This window comes from Tamandua tetradactyla, chromosome 5 (assembly GCF_023851605.1).
Source record: "Tamandua tetradactyla isolate mTamTet1 chromosome 5, mTamTet1.pri, whole genome shotgun sequence".
Lineage (NCBI taxonomy): Eukaryota > Metazoa > Chordata > Mammalia > Pilosa > Myrmecophagidae > Tamandua > Tamandua tetradactyla.
In genome coordinates this window covers 111,834,500-111,851,076 of record NC_135331.1, presented here as the reverse complement: position 1 = coordinate 111,851,076, position 16,577 = coordinate 111,834,500, and the positions used below count along the sequence as shown (strand labels likewise).

Below are 16,577 nucleotides of genomic sequence, written 5' to 3'. Positions count from 1 at the left end.
AGTTGGGCTTCTCTGAGTTAGCATCAGATTCTGGGATGTTAAAACAATTCAGAGCATGCCCACTTCAGGAACACGCTGAGAATAAACTAAATCCTGTTAACCGCTTCCTCTTAGATTATCCGCGTCCTCTGGTGGTACTACTTCTCCAAACTTATTGAATTCATGGATACCTTCTTCTTCATCCTCCGCAAGAACAACCACCAGATCACAGTCCTGCACGTGTACCACCATGCCACCATGCTGAACATCTGGTGGTTTGTGATGAACTGGGTGCCCTGTGGCCATTGTGAGTGTCGTAGAGATGGGGGTTGGGGGTAGATGACAGCAGAGAGGCTGAATTGAAGCTAAGGCTTTTAAAAATGAATTTCTAATAAGTCAAGCTTTTGAACTTCTTTTCTCAGTTGCTTTTTAAATGTATGGCCTTTGCACTTAGTAAGGTAAGTTTAGTAAAAATTGTATGCTGATTTAGCAAGAAGAGGGAGATACTAAATTCCAGCATGGGGAATTTGGAAAATCTACGATTTTTCCAATCTTTATTTCTCTAAGATTTGGAAAGTGTCTGCCTGACAGGGTCAGACCAGGAAAATGGAATTGCACCTTTGAGTGCATGCCAAGGAACAAAGCTAACTATGAAATAAAGCATTAGCTAAAAATGCATTAGACAGTCTGCACATACTCTTAATAGAACGACCCTCATATTCCATGGAGTGTATTTATCAAGGTGTCTTTTATGACAAGAACCAAAATTTTAAAATTTTTTGTCTTGTTTTTGGAACATTTGTGGTCTTAAGTCTCTTTATCAGTATTCAGAGATTAAGGCTGTCACCTCAGGTTCAGTTTAGGAGTTTTAACAAATGTCCCAGTCAAAATTCCTGTCATCCTGACCCAAGAATTTAATGAAGAACCTGTGGACCTTTTCATGTCATTTTTCCTCCAGGAAGCACTGCCCTTGATTAATTCAGCCCACCAAGAGTCACACAGTCACAGAATTGAGGACTAGTAAAGACTTTCTAAATACAGCTCCTTTGAGTTCACAGATGAGAAAACAGACCCAAGTTTTGGTGGAACTCAGCCGCCAGGCTCCCTCCTTAGTGCTTTTTTTTGTCCCACCATCCCATTCCACCTTACAATTGTGGATTAACTATCTGACTTTCTAAAATAAACTGTCCCCTTATATTTGAGAAGTGTTTTAAATTTTCAGATAATTTGCAGGATGACAAATTTTAACTAGTCCCAACTGGCCCATGAGAAATTGAACAAGTTAATGGACATGACTTGTCCAAGACCACAGGACTAACTAATCTCATAGCCAGAAGTAGAAATTCATACCCTGACACCAGCCTTGTGCACCTCTGACTGCTCATGGAAAAGCCGAATAGATTTTTTTTTCTTTTTTGCTTGCTTACTGTTAGGGGAGGAAAACAGAGCATTTATAAAAAAAGGAGTGGTCCTGCTAGAAATTTGAAAATCATGAGATGGATCTTTTATCCCTAAGGAATTAGACTCTGTAATTAACGAAAGTCATTGCCTCAGCCTGTATTCCTGACAGATAACTAGGAAGTGACTTCAAAAACCCTCTGAACCTCAGCAAGTGTGTGAAGATGGCCAACTTTGAGCATATTGTCCATCAGCTGTTTTTCCCAAGCCTTCAAAGTAGCATGTATGGTGCAGCTGGACACGTAAATAAAAGCAGCTGCCTCTAGGAGTTGGTGGGGGTCTGGAGGCAAAGCCTGCAGGTGCCTGAGTCGGGGCAAATGGTTTAGTGGCTTCTGTGTTAGATGTAAACTCTGGCAGATACAGCTTAAGCATTCTGATGGCTGCCTACCCAGGTGGAAATTGAATTCTGAGTACACGTTTGTGCAGTGCTTGCTGCTGCAGTGTTTGCCAGCCACCTGTTCAAAATCATCATTTTTCTGATTCAGAAAGACTTGAAACAAATTGTTCAGTGGAATATTATTCAGCCATAAACAGGAATGAAGTTCTGATCATGCTACAGGATGCGTGAACCTTGAAAACATGTTGACTGAAATAAGCCAGACACTAAAGGATGGACATTGCATGATGTCACTTATATTAAGTAATTAGGATATGCAAATTTCATAAAGACAAAGTAGATAATAGATTGTGGGGGGTGGAGCAGGGATGGGGATTAAAATTTAGTGGGTACAGGGCTTCTGTTTGGGATAAGGAAAATTTGGATAATGGATGATGGTGATGGTAGCAGAACATTGAATATAATTAAGCCACTGAATTGTATATTTGAGAGTGATTAAAATGGGAAATTTTATGTTGTATATGTTAATCACAATAAGGTTTTATTTTTAAGAATCTTGAGGGTTTTTTCACCTGTTATGTATAAAACTGATGAATCCTCTTCAATTCCCATATATTCCTGCAGCTTATTTTGGTGCAACACTTAACAGCTTCATCCACGTCCTCATGTACTCATACTATGGTCTGTCGTCTGTCCCATCCATGCGTCCTTATCTTTGGTGGAAGAAGTACATCACTCAGGGGCAACTGGTGAGTAACTCAGCCTCATCTTCTTAGGACTTGCTTCCTGGTGGAACCAGACTTCTTTAGGGTACTCTTGTTGCCCTCCTGGCTTTATGATTGTTTAATAACTTTTGAGTTGTGCATCTCACACTCCTTCTCATTTGATCCAACTCTGAAGTAGGCAGATCAGAGAATTTCCTTATTTTTATCTAAGGGGAAACTATGCCTTGGGCATACAGCTGGTTAAGATGTAGACTGTGGGATTAGAATCTAATTTCCTGACTTTGCGTTCAGTTCTTTGGTCCTTTAGCTTATGCACACAAGTATGTGTGCATATGTGTGTGACTGTATATGTGTGTTCTAATTATAATCCAAAAGCCAAGGTGTTTTTCTGTGTTCCCAGGAGTGTGGAGTTGTACGAATCCCAGATGCGTCTAGTTTATTAGGCAGCCAGGATATTTACTAAGATAGGTTTGACCTCTCAGCCTATACTTAATGGAGCACTTGATGAGAATGGCACCTGCTTTCCTCAGAGGACAACCTCCTTTCCTGAGTTTACCAGGTCAAGACACTATTCACCCTTGGTAGTTATTTCTTGCCTTCCTTTCTTAAGCATTCCTCAGTTGTTAGCATATTAGAGACCCCTATTCCTCTCCCCTCATGCATTCTTTTATGAGCTTAGTATTAAGACTATCATCACTAACATTAACTACTGACATTTATGAATGTTTACCACGTGTGAGAACTTGTAGTAAGCAAGCAGTGTTACACTGATTGTTCCAATAACCTGGTTTCATATATTATCCCCATCTTATATATGAGGTTACTGAGGCAGTAAGCCAAAGCTAACAGACTGAGAGGTATAACTTTAAATTCTTAACCCTGGCTTTGCCTTACTAGCAAACTTTTCTAAGCCTACCAAGCTGATTCAGATCCCTCCATGTCAGTTGTGATTTTTCAGTATCTAAAAATAGCAATCTGAGAAAAATCTCTTGAACTGCTTTGTGTTTGACATCTCATTATTGCCTCTCTGCCAGCTACTTTACACTCCTTCTTAATTTTTCTCACTCACCTGTGATAGATAATGTTCTATATAGCCTCCTTGTTACACTTAAGGAAAAACAAAAAAGATTTATACCACACAGCCATGGTTCTGACAGCAGCAGAATTGAAAGCAGACTTCCCTAACGGGAAGTTGATTTCCCATTAGGCTCTGTACTTTGAATTAGGAGATCTGAGTCCAATTTTTCTAACTTTATCTTAAACACCTTTCCTAGTTATTTCTGAACCTAGGTGAGTACTAGCGTTAAGAAAGAAGAAGCAGCAAAAAAAACAAAGCAGAGAGTGCAGTTCTCTGTATGGAAACGTTGGAAGCTAGGCCAGAAACCCAGTGGGGAAAGATGCCCTTTTTCAGTTTTCCTGAAGATGCCCCCTCTGGAGCCCACACCTTATTGTAACATCCTTGAACTATTTCTCCAAACTGTTCCACATGCTTTTCAAGGTTTATTTGTCAAAAATCATCTAGAATTGGCATTATCTGCCAATAAGAATTTAAATCTAGTCATCAGCCTTCACTGAGCCAAAAGGAGAAGGAATGGGAAATGTGTCCAGACTGCTTGCACATCCTGTGGTGACATCACTGGTTCCCTTTAAACATATACCCACATACTATCTTCATCCCTTAAAAAAACAGACCAAAAAACTTGCATCTCTCCATACTGTGTCCTGAATTTTAGAGGAGGTAGTGACTTGTATACCTACAGAAAGGTCAATAAAAGTTAATTCAAATACAGAGAAGGTCAGGTTTAACAAATGAGTATGAGTGCTGAATCATTATACTGATGTTTCTGTTAGCCTCCAGTACTTTAGAGCAGTTAGGAAGAAAAACCTAAAATTGTGGAATTGTAACCCATATCAAACTCTGAAATCTGTTCTACAACTAATTGTCACTTGTACTTTGAAATTTATTACTTTTATGTATATATTTTATTTAAAGAGGAGGAGGAGTATACAGAGAAAATAGGATTTAACAAATGAGTCTGACTCCTGAATCATTATATTGATATTTCTGTGGGTCTCCAGTATCTTGGAACAGCTAAAAGAAAAAATGAAAAATCGTGAAACTGCAACCCATACCAAACTTTAAAATCTGTTCTATAACTACTTGTTAAAATGTACTTGGAAATTTATTGCTTTTTTTTATATATGTTATATTTCACAATTAAGAAAAAAGTTAATTCAGATACTGGGGGTGCTGGGTGAAAAGTCCATCTAGCATGGGACTTCATCCATGTACTCTTTGTGCTGCTCACAGTGTCCCCTCCTTCCCACCAGCTTCAGTTTGTACTGACAATCATCCAGACCACCTGTGGTGTCATCTGGCCTTGTGCATTCCCTCTTGGATGGTTGTATTTCCAGATTGGATACATGATTTCTCTGATTGCGCTCTTCACAAACTTCTACATTCAGGTTAGTGCTCACTGTTCTCGGGTGATTGGTAGTTGGGCCCTTTTCCAACAATACATTCAGCCGTCCATTTCATGGATAAAAGCACCTGCTGGGTGCTGGGCACTGGGCTCTAAGAGAGTCTCAGGGGCAAACGCAGTCCCTGCCTTCAAGAGTGAACATAGAAGACATTAAACTGTCTTGAACCTCCAAAGTTCTAGATCGTTAGCAAGGGTGTCTTAGGATTCATTTGGGAGATGCAAAACTGTGTGGCAGAATCCTGTATTGTGCCTCCCTCCTACCTATGGCAGAGACCTCAAGGTGATTTTAATTAGAAATCTCTCAACCCCACCAACTTCGAGTTTATGGCTAAATTTAATTGCAGAAAAAATTTCCATCAGTGTCCTCAGATATAAATAGAAATTTGCCTTTTTTTTTTTTTTGTCCCAGTTTTCTTCCATATCCACTGCTCAGGTTTCAGGGTTCAGTTCCCCAAGCATGGGATGTAATGTAGATTTTTGCTCACAGAAGGATCCATTTTAGGCAGGTCATCTCCACTGCAACCACAACATTGTGGCCACATTAGTTTCCTGCCTCTGTCACCTCTGGGTGACTTATATGCTATTCTCTTCTTGCTGCCCCTTGGGCAGTGCCTGTTAGTTGCACTACCAGCTGTTCTGGGGAAATCACAGGAGGTCAAGAGCAAGGACAGAGATAGATCCCAAGGTTGCAAAGCCCAGTAGTTTTTTGTGTTTTTTTGTTATTGTTTTTTTAACTTTTTTTTTTTTTTTAACATGGGCAGGCCCTGGGAATCAAACCCGGGTCCTCTGGCATGGCAGGCAAGCATGCTTCCCTGCTGAGCCACCGTGGCCCACCCGGCCCAGTAGTTTTAAACAGCCATCTAGGAGCCAAACTGCTTTTCCTTTTCTCTGTACCCATGTGTGCCTTTAACCATATGCACCTGTGCATGGCATGTTTCATTTGAGTTGGGTTCAAATACTACTGGGCTTCATAATTGATGCCTGTACTTTGGGATACCCACCAGGTACAAAGGAGGGTAAAGGGTAGGACCTAATGAAGAAACTGAAGTCATGGTTTTTTTTTTCAAACTGCTTAAGCAGTATTAAGCAGTACTTTGTACATGAGAGCTGAAGTAGTTGCTAAAATAATGAGAAAACTGTAAAGACAAGTTAGGGATGTAAGTGGCAGGAGAAATAATATTGGGTGGGAGAAACAAATTTGTCACATAACCCCTGTCCTCTGCCATCCAGATACTGAAAAGGCAAAGTGGAGTAAAGCATAAATTGAAGTTTCCATTTAATTCTTTAAAATAGTATTTATATTGCAACCTTATGATTCAGTGCGCTTACCTCAGGCTAAGTCTCAAAACATGGAAGAGAGATTGAAACCAGTAGCGAAAAATGTTTTCAAGCTTATTTGACCACAGCAGTTATTTCTTGGTAGGATTTGATTTTAAAAGGAAGCTAGGCCCAGGTGATAGGGACGTAGAAAAGCGCCCCGTGGCCGCCTGCCTCTCATGCGCCTGTGTGCTTTTCAGACTTACAACAAGAAAGGGGCCTCCCGCAGGAAAGACCATCTGAAGGACCATAAAAACGGTTCCGTGGCCGCTGCGAATGGACATGCCAACAGCTTTTCTTCCCTGGAAAACAATGTGAAGCCTAGGAAACAAAGAAAGGATTGAAGACAAAGAGCTGAAACCCTCCAAACCACGTCGGCTGATTGTAAGCACAATACGAGTTGTGCCCCGATGCTCATTACAGCTGCTGCTGTCACTAGTCCGGCCTATAATAGCGTGATTCACGTAGGACCTCCTTAATCAGTTCAAAACCCCTAGAACATGTATACAGATTATACAAGTAGGCATACATTTTTTAACATTTCTGGGCTTTCACTGACTCCTGCGCTAGACTGTGGAAAGGGAGTATTGTAGTATACGACACTGCTGTTGCCTTATTAGTTATAACATGATAGGTGCTGAATTGTGGTTCACAATTTAAAAACACTGTAATCCAAACTGTTTTTTTTTTTACTGTAGATCATGCATGTGATTGTAAATTTGTACAATGTTGTTACAATAGAGAAACACACATGCCTTAAAATTTGAAAAGCAGGTCCCAAAGCTTATTAGTTGAAATTAGGGTGTGTTCCAACTTTTTATTCATTTTAATAGCTCTCTTTAGAAAAAATCAAAGACAGTGATTTATGAAGCAGCTAGTGTATGACACATAATTTCAAGTGACTTATACATGTGAAATCAGAAAAGGCACCTTCAGTTTTTATAATATTGGCTTTAAATCAGGCAGGCTCAAATCTAGTAGAACAGTCCGTTTTAACTTTTTAACAGATCTTATTTTTTTATTTTGAGTGCCACTATTAATAATGTAAAGAAAGGTGCAGGGAGGTGGGTTGCGTGGGAATCTAAGGCAGTCTTGATGAAACTTAAATATATATTCTTTGTCTTCAAGATCTTAGGGAGTGTGTAGCATGTATAGACCATTTTTAATTTTTGAAGTGCTAAGTGTTTTTATACAGGAAACAAAGCTGATTTTGCTTTCCACCAGTGCAAAAGAAAGTTGTGTACTTTTCAAAAGAGATAGTTGAATACTTAACTGTTTGACAAAGTCCTAATGATGAGCAATGAATAGCTGCTTGCCAGGTCCATATTCGGATTGATTTTTGTAGTGCTATCTGTTTTGACACGAACTTACTTTTGAAGTGTGCCTAGTTTACCAAAATGAATAAAGGGAAAAAAGGACTGTAAAATGTTTTAAGGTAATATTAAACAGATAGCTACAGCATAAGAGAACTAGGAAATTGAATGGAGATTGTTTAATGTGTATCTGATTGTACCTGTAATTTTTTTCTGCTTAGAATCAAAAGATTTGTTGTTCAGAACCACTTGTTTAAAAATAATGTACTACTTAGAAAATCATGTCTTATACACTTGAGGCAGTGGTCAAACAGATAAGAACTGTTGTGTGTGTCATTTTAAAGTATTGAAATTTACTCTCTGAATAGCTTCCCCATTGGTAAAAAACATGCATTGAACCACTCATGACACATCTGAGAATGGAATTGACAATGTATAAACTAATGGCTGTTATGACATTTTTGTAAATACCAGTTTACCATGCTTTAATTTTGCACATTCATTTTATAGGGAGCCCATTGGTTCTCTTATTAGTCTTGTGGATTTTCTGTTTGGAAGGAGTCACAGCATCTGTTTACATTTACCTTATCAATTCTAGAATGTGTATATATGTAAATGTATGTCTTCATACCTAGGTACTGGTTTGCAGATGTCTTCACATATTTCAATACAGAAACTATAACATTTGGTAGTGTGCTGTCAGTGTGTGCTTGGTTCATCTGGATATACCCACACTGTTAAATAATGTCTAAACATTAATCATTAAAACATCCTTGATTATTTGTGCTTGTGTTTTACATTGTTTATATGCTACCAATTCTAAAAGACGAGAAAAATCCACCCATTTCACCCTTCACCCTATTTGAACTTATTCAAATAGGAGTAAATATTGGGTTTTTTTGTTGTGTTCTTTTGCTTTTTTCCTAAAAAGGTTGCATTGTTGCTCAGTTCACATGAGCAGGAATCCCACACAATTCCTTTTCCTGGTTCCCCCACTAAAATCCCTACCTCTAGGCACACTCCGTTTTCTTTCCTTCCACCAGTCCCATCCCCAGTCTGTGGAGCGCGTTACCGTACTGTACAACATGGAAACACAGGAACCTTCTGTGGGCACAAAAAGGACTTCCAACAAATTATTCTCTTTATTGCTTGCACAGTTTAGAGAGTCTAGAAAAGGCAGATAACGTCTTTGTTACATACACAGCACAGAGCTCAAAAATGCAACAGAAGAAATCCTATCATGGCCAGTCTCCCCAGGTGGCTGGAATTTGCTCAAGTAGGGGTCAGTAATGGCAGCTCTGCACAGCCCACTTCACCCCCAGAAGAGAAACAAGTCTGTACTGTTTGAGAGTGTTTTTAATGACTTCAAGTGCAGATGAGGCCCTGCCACTGAGAATTCCTGTATTGATAAGCATTTGGGGCTGCTTGTTCTGGGTTTCTGGGTGTAAGCCCACCTTTTCATTGGCCCTAACAGTCGTTGTGAAATGGCACTCAGTGTAGCGGTAGTGGATGGCTGCTTACATGTGACTGCAACTTCTCCAGAGAAGGAGGTGGGTACAGGTGAGGTCTGCATGATGGTCACTTAATAGGTGCCCATGACTTCCTAACACCTTCCCCTCTATTTCCAGAGTGTTAGTTACCTTCCAAGGTCTAGGCCAGGGATCAGCAAATTGTTTCTATAAAGAGCCAGGTGGTCAATATTTTAGGCTTTGTGAGTCATATGGTCTTTGATGCAACAACACAACTGTGTCATTGTAGAGCACAAAAGCAGCCGTAGCCAATACGTAAATTAATGGGCAGGACTGTGTTCTAATAAACTTTACTTAGAAAACAAGAGATCTGTGGTCCAAGTTCGCCAACTCCCAGTCTAGAGTAACGGAATGACACCTTGCTCCCCAGTCTCCATCACTTTCTTTGCCAAAGACCATCTCAAGTTTCAGATCTTGTTCCCACCTGTTTGACTGAACAGATGTATCCACATCAGTAACAATGACCTGAATAGCTCCTCTTCCTTCCATTTGGTCTTCATACCACATGGATCCCCAGTATAGTCTTAATCCTGCCTTGCAGATGCCTTCCAGATTGTCAATATCACCTTTAAAATGCCACTTGAATTTGTATTTAGTATTTTAAAAGTACAGAAGATTCTTGAGGGTTTAGTGGTGGTTGTATTTCCACTCTTAAGTCCAGAACAAATTGAAAAAGAAAAATAAGATGTAGATATCAGATCGATGGAAAGCACAATAGCACATCTTTTACTGATAAGGCAAAGTTGGTGAACCTATTGTCCAGAATTTACCAGGGCTGGCACAAGCCCACCAAAAATTTATGGCCTAACTTGATATCAGCCCTAGAATTTACCTACTTTAAACTACAGGCTCTCCTTGCAGTGGCAGAATCTGCCGTGGTGACCTTACCACACCAAGAAAGTGCGCTCAGATGCTTCTCTCAATCTCAGCAATCAGAATATATCACCCTCCTCACCACAGAGGAGTGAATAGGTGAGAGGACAGAGTGAAGCCAAATATAATTACCATGTTTCCTCCTCAGGAAGGACAAACTTTCTTACCTATATGGAAAAAGGGTACCCATTTCCCTTTTGTTTTTAGCAGCCTTGCCATTCGTATGGAAAGGCGGTGTAAATTAAAGGAGGTATAAATTAATGCGAGGAGCATAGCTTGGCGACCTGCATTGCCTAAGTTAGATACCTATCTATATGATCTTCAGGCAGATTGCTTTAACTCTGCCTCAGTTTCCTCATCTGCCCAGCAGTACTAATGTTAGTACTATAGTGCAGAGTTGTAAGGATTAAAAAGATAATATATGTAAAGCTCTTGGATCTGCACTAGCACAGAGGAAACTATGTAAGTATTAGTTATTACTTTCAAGACTGATTTGCTCACCCATCCCACTGGGGGTCTTTTTTTTTTTTTTTTTTTTTTTTTTTTTTTTTTTTTTTTTTTAAAGGAAAGACAGAGAGAAGGAAGGAAGGATAGAAGGAAGGAAGGAAGGAAGAAAGGGAAACATTTTTAAACATTTTCTTGTTTTATTGTATTCTGTTTCTCCGTTTTTGTTACATGGGCTGGGGCCGGGAATCGAACCGAGGTCCTCCGGCATAGCAGGCAAGCACTTTGCCCGCTGAGCCACCGCGGCCCGCCCATGGGGGTCTTTTTTTTTTTTTTTTTCTTTTTTTTTTTCTAAACCGTAAGCTAATTTTTTACTGGTATTTCCCCAGTCACTACTCTAATTATTTCATTTAAAAAAGAAGGAAGTTTGGTATGATATATTCTTACTTTAATCAGAGCTCAAAAGTCATGATCTAGGGGTCAAAATGATCATCTATATTCCGATTTTGTTAGGGTTTAATAGTAATTTAATTACTTCATCATTGTTGAGTTTCTAGACTCTACTTTGTTTCCCTTTTGGAAAGTAGGGCAGGCTTATCAGTCTCTAGTCTTCTATTTTTCATTGTTTCTCCAGAGTTCCGCTACAATTCTGCAATCATATCCACAAGTTGGTTGAGTAAGTTATATTTTATGTGAACTTGTTTAAAATATTCAAGAGTCTCCTATCCCCTTATCAGTCTTAGACTTCAAATCCTATTCACATATTTCTTCACTTTACAATTTGGAAATTATTGTCCTTGATGGAGAAGATGAGAGCAAAATAGCAGTTGAGTAGTTTTGCTCGTTGTATGCTTCCTTTACCATTGCACTATTGGCCACTAGTTCTTAGTCCAGACATAGATTTAAGATGCATTTTTTTCTCTTTGATATTTTTCTGGGCTTCATCTTCCCTCTTTTCAAGTTCACTTAAGTCATTCACCTGAAGGGAGAAAGTTCCAGGGCCAATTTAGTCATAGGTGGGGATAAGATGTCTAGACTCAGCTCATGGTCTAAGGTTGTTGCATCTGCCTGGGTTCATGGGTCGAAATTGTAAAGATAAGCAGAGTTGGACCCAGTAAACTAATGATGTAGTAATGGCAAAAGTTGAGTCATTTGCTTGACTATGATTGTCTCCTTTCCCAGGAAATCTGAACAGTGGTATTTACTGTCTCTTCTGTTGCTCATTATACTAACTACTGTGTTAACCAGATCTTTGAGGAGTGTTCCTGAGAAAGTTTACTGGGAAAGTTCTTGGTACAGAACTAAGTTAGGTGTATTGAGCAAATAGGGATCTATGAGAAATGACTTTGGTCCCCATATAAAAGCTCCCTTTGATGGATTGAGATCAAACATACGCACAGATGGTATCAGCAGAAGATGCTATGTAGAGAGTGTCATATGATTGATAACAAACTAACCACTACGAGAATCCAGAGAGAGAGAACAATTCTAGCAACTATCATTAAGAAAAGCTCTGTGAAGGAGTTGGCTTTTAATTTGAGCCTTCAAAGACCATCTGGGTTTCAGGAGGTAGAGACTGAAGGTTAGCCAAGCAAATGTGTAGAAGGCTGAAATACAGTGAGTCAAACACTTATACTGAATTTTGGAATGTGTGGGTGAAACTGCTTGCTTTCAAAATAAGAGGGAAAGTGGGAAAAGAATTGAATTTTGTCTGGGTGTTCTCATTGATAAAATGTGTAGAATCTTGCTCAGAGTAGAATTAGTAATTGCACTGAGGAATAATCATTCTTAGCAGTGCCTGCCATAGCTCGTCACTGCCCAGATATCCTCCTTCCGCTCTCCCCTCACCAGCAGTGCTAGGGAGGAGCATGAAAGTGATGTGACAAGAATTGAGACTCATAAATGTCTCAGTTATAAATAAAGGTAGCCTTCTCTTCCAGATGGGACATATTTGGAGGGGCTTCAGCCCTTCTCCAGAAAATGTTCCTAACCAAAGACATTGAAGCATGAAAGATTGTGGCACCTGGAAGTAAGGGTCATGGGTGGAATTCCATGTTGACTTTAAAAGAAATTCTTATGTATGTCAACACATATTACTACTGGTTTTGTTTGTTCAAATAATGATCATAGATATGGATTTCTCTTGGTTAATGGCTTTGATGATGTTTCAAGTTGTGTGCTTTCCCCTTGACAGTTTTCCCAATGAAACCGGGACCTATTTCTAGCAGACCATGAATATCGGTGTTTTTGTTTCCTTGGCATCTTGAGCAAATGCCAGGCAGTGGGTTGGATTAAACATTGGGAATTTATCAGCTCATGGTTTTGAAGCTAGGATAAAGTCCAAATCAAGGTGTCATCAAGGTAATGCTTTCTTTCCAAGGACTGGCAATCTGGGACTGGCTGTCAGTGATCCTTGGTCCTGGCCTCCTCTGTCACATGACAGTGCACTGGGTAGTCTTTCCTGGCCCCTCCCTTCTCTTCCAGGTTCATTGACCTTCAGCTTCTTCCCACAGCTGTCTTCCCTATCTGTCTGAATTTCATTCCACCTATAAAGAACTCCAATAATAAGATTAAGAACCATTCTGATTGAAGTAGGCCACACCTTAACAGAAGTAGTCTCATTAAAAAGTCCTATTTACAATGGGTACACACCCACAGGAATGGGTTAAGTTTAAGAACATGTTTTTCTGGTGTACACACAGCTCTAAGCCACCAAAGTCACATTCCAATTACCTCATGCCTAGCCCTACTCAAATTTAAAACCATGCTCCCCTCAATCTTTGCAGAAGGCTACACTGACAATCTGTGGACTAGGGTTGGGCATGCCCTACTTGCCTGCTCATTGTGCTGTTCATAGCAAGTTCCTCTGCTCTAGGACAACTGGGCTAAATGTATTTTAAGACCAAGGCCATAAGTCAAATTGTGTTCACATAAGGAAACAGTTGGTATCCAAATCCTACAGACACACAGCTGCTCTCTTAGGATTGCCCCACAAGCTAGACCCTAAATTACACCCTTATTTTAGAACTAGGTGGTAGTCAAAAGAGTTGTATGTCCTAGGCTTAAAAAGGAGGGTCTGTTGTAAAGGGTACATGCGTTTTGTTTTTTTTGGGTTTTTAAATATATTTTTATTGACAAAAATAACATAGAAACATGACCATTCTTAACATATGAACATTCCATACTTGATGTATAATCAATGGCTCACAATATCATCACATAGCTGTATATTCATCACCATGATCATTTCTTAGAACATTTGCATCACTCCAGAAAGAGAGAAAAAGATCTCATACATACCATACCCCTTACCCCTCCCTCTCATTGACCACTAGAATTTCTATCTACCCAATATGCTTTAACTTTTGTTCCCCCTATTTTTTTTCCTATACCCCTTACCACTCCTTTTCATTGATCACATTGAGTAGTATTTCAGTCTACTCAATTTATTTTAACATTTGTTCCCCCATTATTTATTTTTTATCCATATTTTTTGCTCATCTGTCCATACCGTATATAAAAGGAGCAGTACATGCGTTCTTGGAGGCAGTATAGCAACTATGATAGAATTAAGGTTTGCTATTTACTATTGTGTCAAGCTACTAAAAAACAAGTTACCTAAATTCTCTGATTCTCAGTTTCCTTAACTATAAAGGCTCAGATGAATGAAGTTAAATGGGAAAATGAAATTTAAAGCTTTTGACACAGGTCATTATAGTAACAGTCACTTACTTATTATCAAGGACAAAAGACCAAAGAGATCAATTTAAAAAAAAAGGAGGAAGGTTTATGTTGATCAGTTTTGTATCAAATTAAAATTCTATTCCTTAACACAAATTATTTCCACTAAAATTATCCTTGGTGGAAGCTCAGTTAATAGCAACTTTTAGTAAGGGAATTCAGATTCCTTAAAAAAAGAAAAAAGGATAAATTACGTATCTTAAATTTAATTGCATCACAAAATGACTTTAATAGGAAACTTGGCTAATCATAAGTGGCCCCTGAAAAATGAAACTTACATATTAGTGCACTAATTAGTGTGTAATTCTGTTAAAAGGCACACCAAGTTCTTAAATGATGGGATGGTAGGAGTGTTAAAATTCCTTCAATCTTGAACATTCTGTGATTCCAAAATAGACTCTCACATACCCTAATTTGTGTATAGCACCTTTCTTTTCTAGGACATTCACACTCTAAATTATACTTTAAACACACAGTGTCTAAGATAAGGAACACTGTATATAGTAAAGCTCTTTGGCTTTGTGTATCATGGAATATCAGCCATATATATTGCAACACTTCTTGGAGAAGCAGCCCAAATGGTGAATAGTTGACATGTGAAACTGAAGTGAGACCTGTTTCAGTTTGCTAAAGCTAACAGAAAGCAGTATTCCAGAAATGAGTTTGCTTTACTGTGGGGATTGATTAGCTTACAAACGTACACTTCTAAGGCCATGAAAATGTCTGAATTAAGGCATCAACTGTATAATACCTTCTCTGAAGAAAGGCTACCAACCTCTGGGGCACCTCTGTCACATGAGAAGGCACATGGTCAGCATATACTGGTCCCTCTCTCCTGGATTTTGTTGCTTTCAGCTTTTGGCTTCTGTGGCTTCCTCTCTCTGCTCTTTTGGGGGTTTTTCTCCCTATGCTTTCTCAGTCTTTTCTGTCCTTGATCCTCTGATAAAGGACTCTATAAAGAACTGAGGCCCACCTTAGGGTGGGTCACATCTGAAATTGAAATAACCTAACCACAAGGTCTCACCCATAACAGGTCTACACCCCCAAGAATGGATTAAAAGAACATGGCTTTTCATGGGGTACATAACACTTCAAACCAGCACACCCTCCTCATCTGGATTTGATATGTCATGATTCTATTTGGCCTCCAGTAGTCCCTAATGTTTGGAGAATATATTTGAGAGAGAACGTTATAATTTTTTATTTAACATTAAATTTACGCCCAATGCAGGAAGGAATTGATTGGAGATGATTTCAGTGTGGCCCTGTATGAAATGGGATCAGAGGATTAAACAACTTCTCAAGTATACTGGCTAGCTCTAGAGTCCAAGACTCCAGTGAGCAGGGGCTGTATCTGAGGATCTGCTGGGGCCTCTAATGAGGTTTCTGAAGAAGCAGATATAGAAAAAGAGTTGAAGAAAGTTCAAAGTTTGGATAAAAGGAAAAGGGAAGTGAAATGGTGATGGACTGAAAGCACTAGAGAAGAAAGAATGCCGAGAGTTTTTGTTATGGTCTGAGTTAAATAATTGTGCTCTCATGGGCCAAGTGCTTTTCTCCCGCTGTCTAAGAGTTTGGTCATTGTCTTCCCTATTTTACAGGTGAGGAATCTGAAACCCAGCAAGGACAAATGACTTGACCAAGGTAAATGGTGTTGCCAGAGTTCAAATGAAGCTTTCCTGCTCCAATCCCTGAAGCTCTTGCAGGATCATGGCCACAGGGCATCTCAGACCTCTCCCCTAAGCACAATTATTGCTGCATTTTCTTCTACTGCCCTGGCCACCCCCTTTCTAACCAAAGTGATAATTTGTCTACAAGCTATGTCAAAGTGATTTTAAGTTATTTGGAAAGTCCACATCATCTAGTTTGGGTTTTCAATTATGGTTTTGGGAAAAAATATGTTGGGAAAATCATTTAAACAAATCCCCGGACATTTAAATATCTGATTTAAAGCGTTAAGATATTCAGAGGGTTTTTACACTCCTTATGCTATTTCTTTGATTCTGTGATACCATTGAGTAAATGAAAAACTGCCACGTTGTAAAAGTTAAATAATATTGATAAACCTAGTACATTTATTTTTCAGAAAATAAACCATATGAAGTATTCATAATTCTGTTTTTTAAAAAAACTAACAGTAGTGTATATTTATAAAACCATGTGGCACTTACTTTTTCAGCATCATAGTCAACCTTCTGAGTCTCAGGTTCTCCCAGCCACTAAAGAAAGAAAGTTCCAAATTGTTTTGGCCACAAGTAGGTACATAGCATCCCAGAAACATGCTGCAACCTCAGCTCCTACTTGTAATTCTCCAGGGAAGTTCACCACATGCCTGCTGTGATCTAGGCACCCTGCCAGTTGCTAGGGAAACAGCAGTGAAA

The 16,577-nt window shown here is 39.2% G+C and overlaps 1 protein-coding gene across 5 annotated transcripts in view; it reads left to right on the top strand.

The window, feature by feature from the left end:
* ELOVL5 (ELOVL fatty acid elongase 5) overlaps positions 1-16,265 on the top strand; it is a 113,877-nt gene extending 97,612 nt beyond the window's left edge. For 4 of the 5 annotated variants that reach the window (XM_077162082.1, XM_077162081.1, XM_077162084.1 and 1 more), the window contains 4 exons: positions 115-286; positions 2,399-2,523; positions 4,831-4,965; positions 6,500-8,398. In XM_077162082.1, the coding sequence (XP_077018197.1) occupies positions 115-286; positions 2,399-2,523; positions 4,831-4,965; positions 6,500-6,643 (576 nt within the window). In that variant the 3' untranslated portion in view covers positions 6,644-8,398. Of the gene's footprint in view, positions 1-114; positions 287-2,398; positions 2,524-4,830; positions 4,966-6,499; positions 8,399-15,797 lie in introns of those variants that run through there. The other variant, XM_077162083.1, reaches the window with a different exon arrangement.
* The last annotated feature ends 312 nt before the right edge of the window (positions 16,266-16,577 follow it).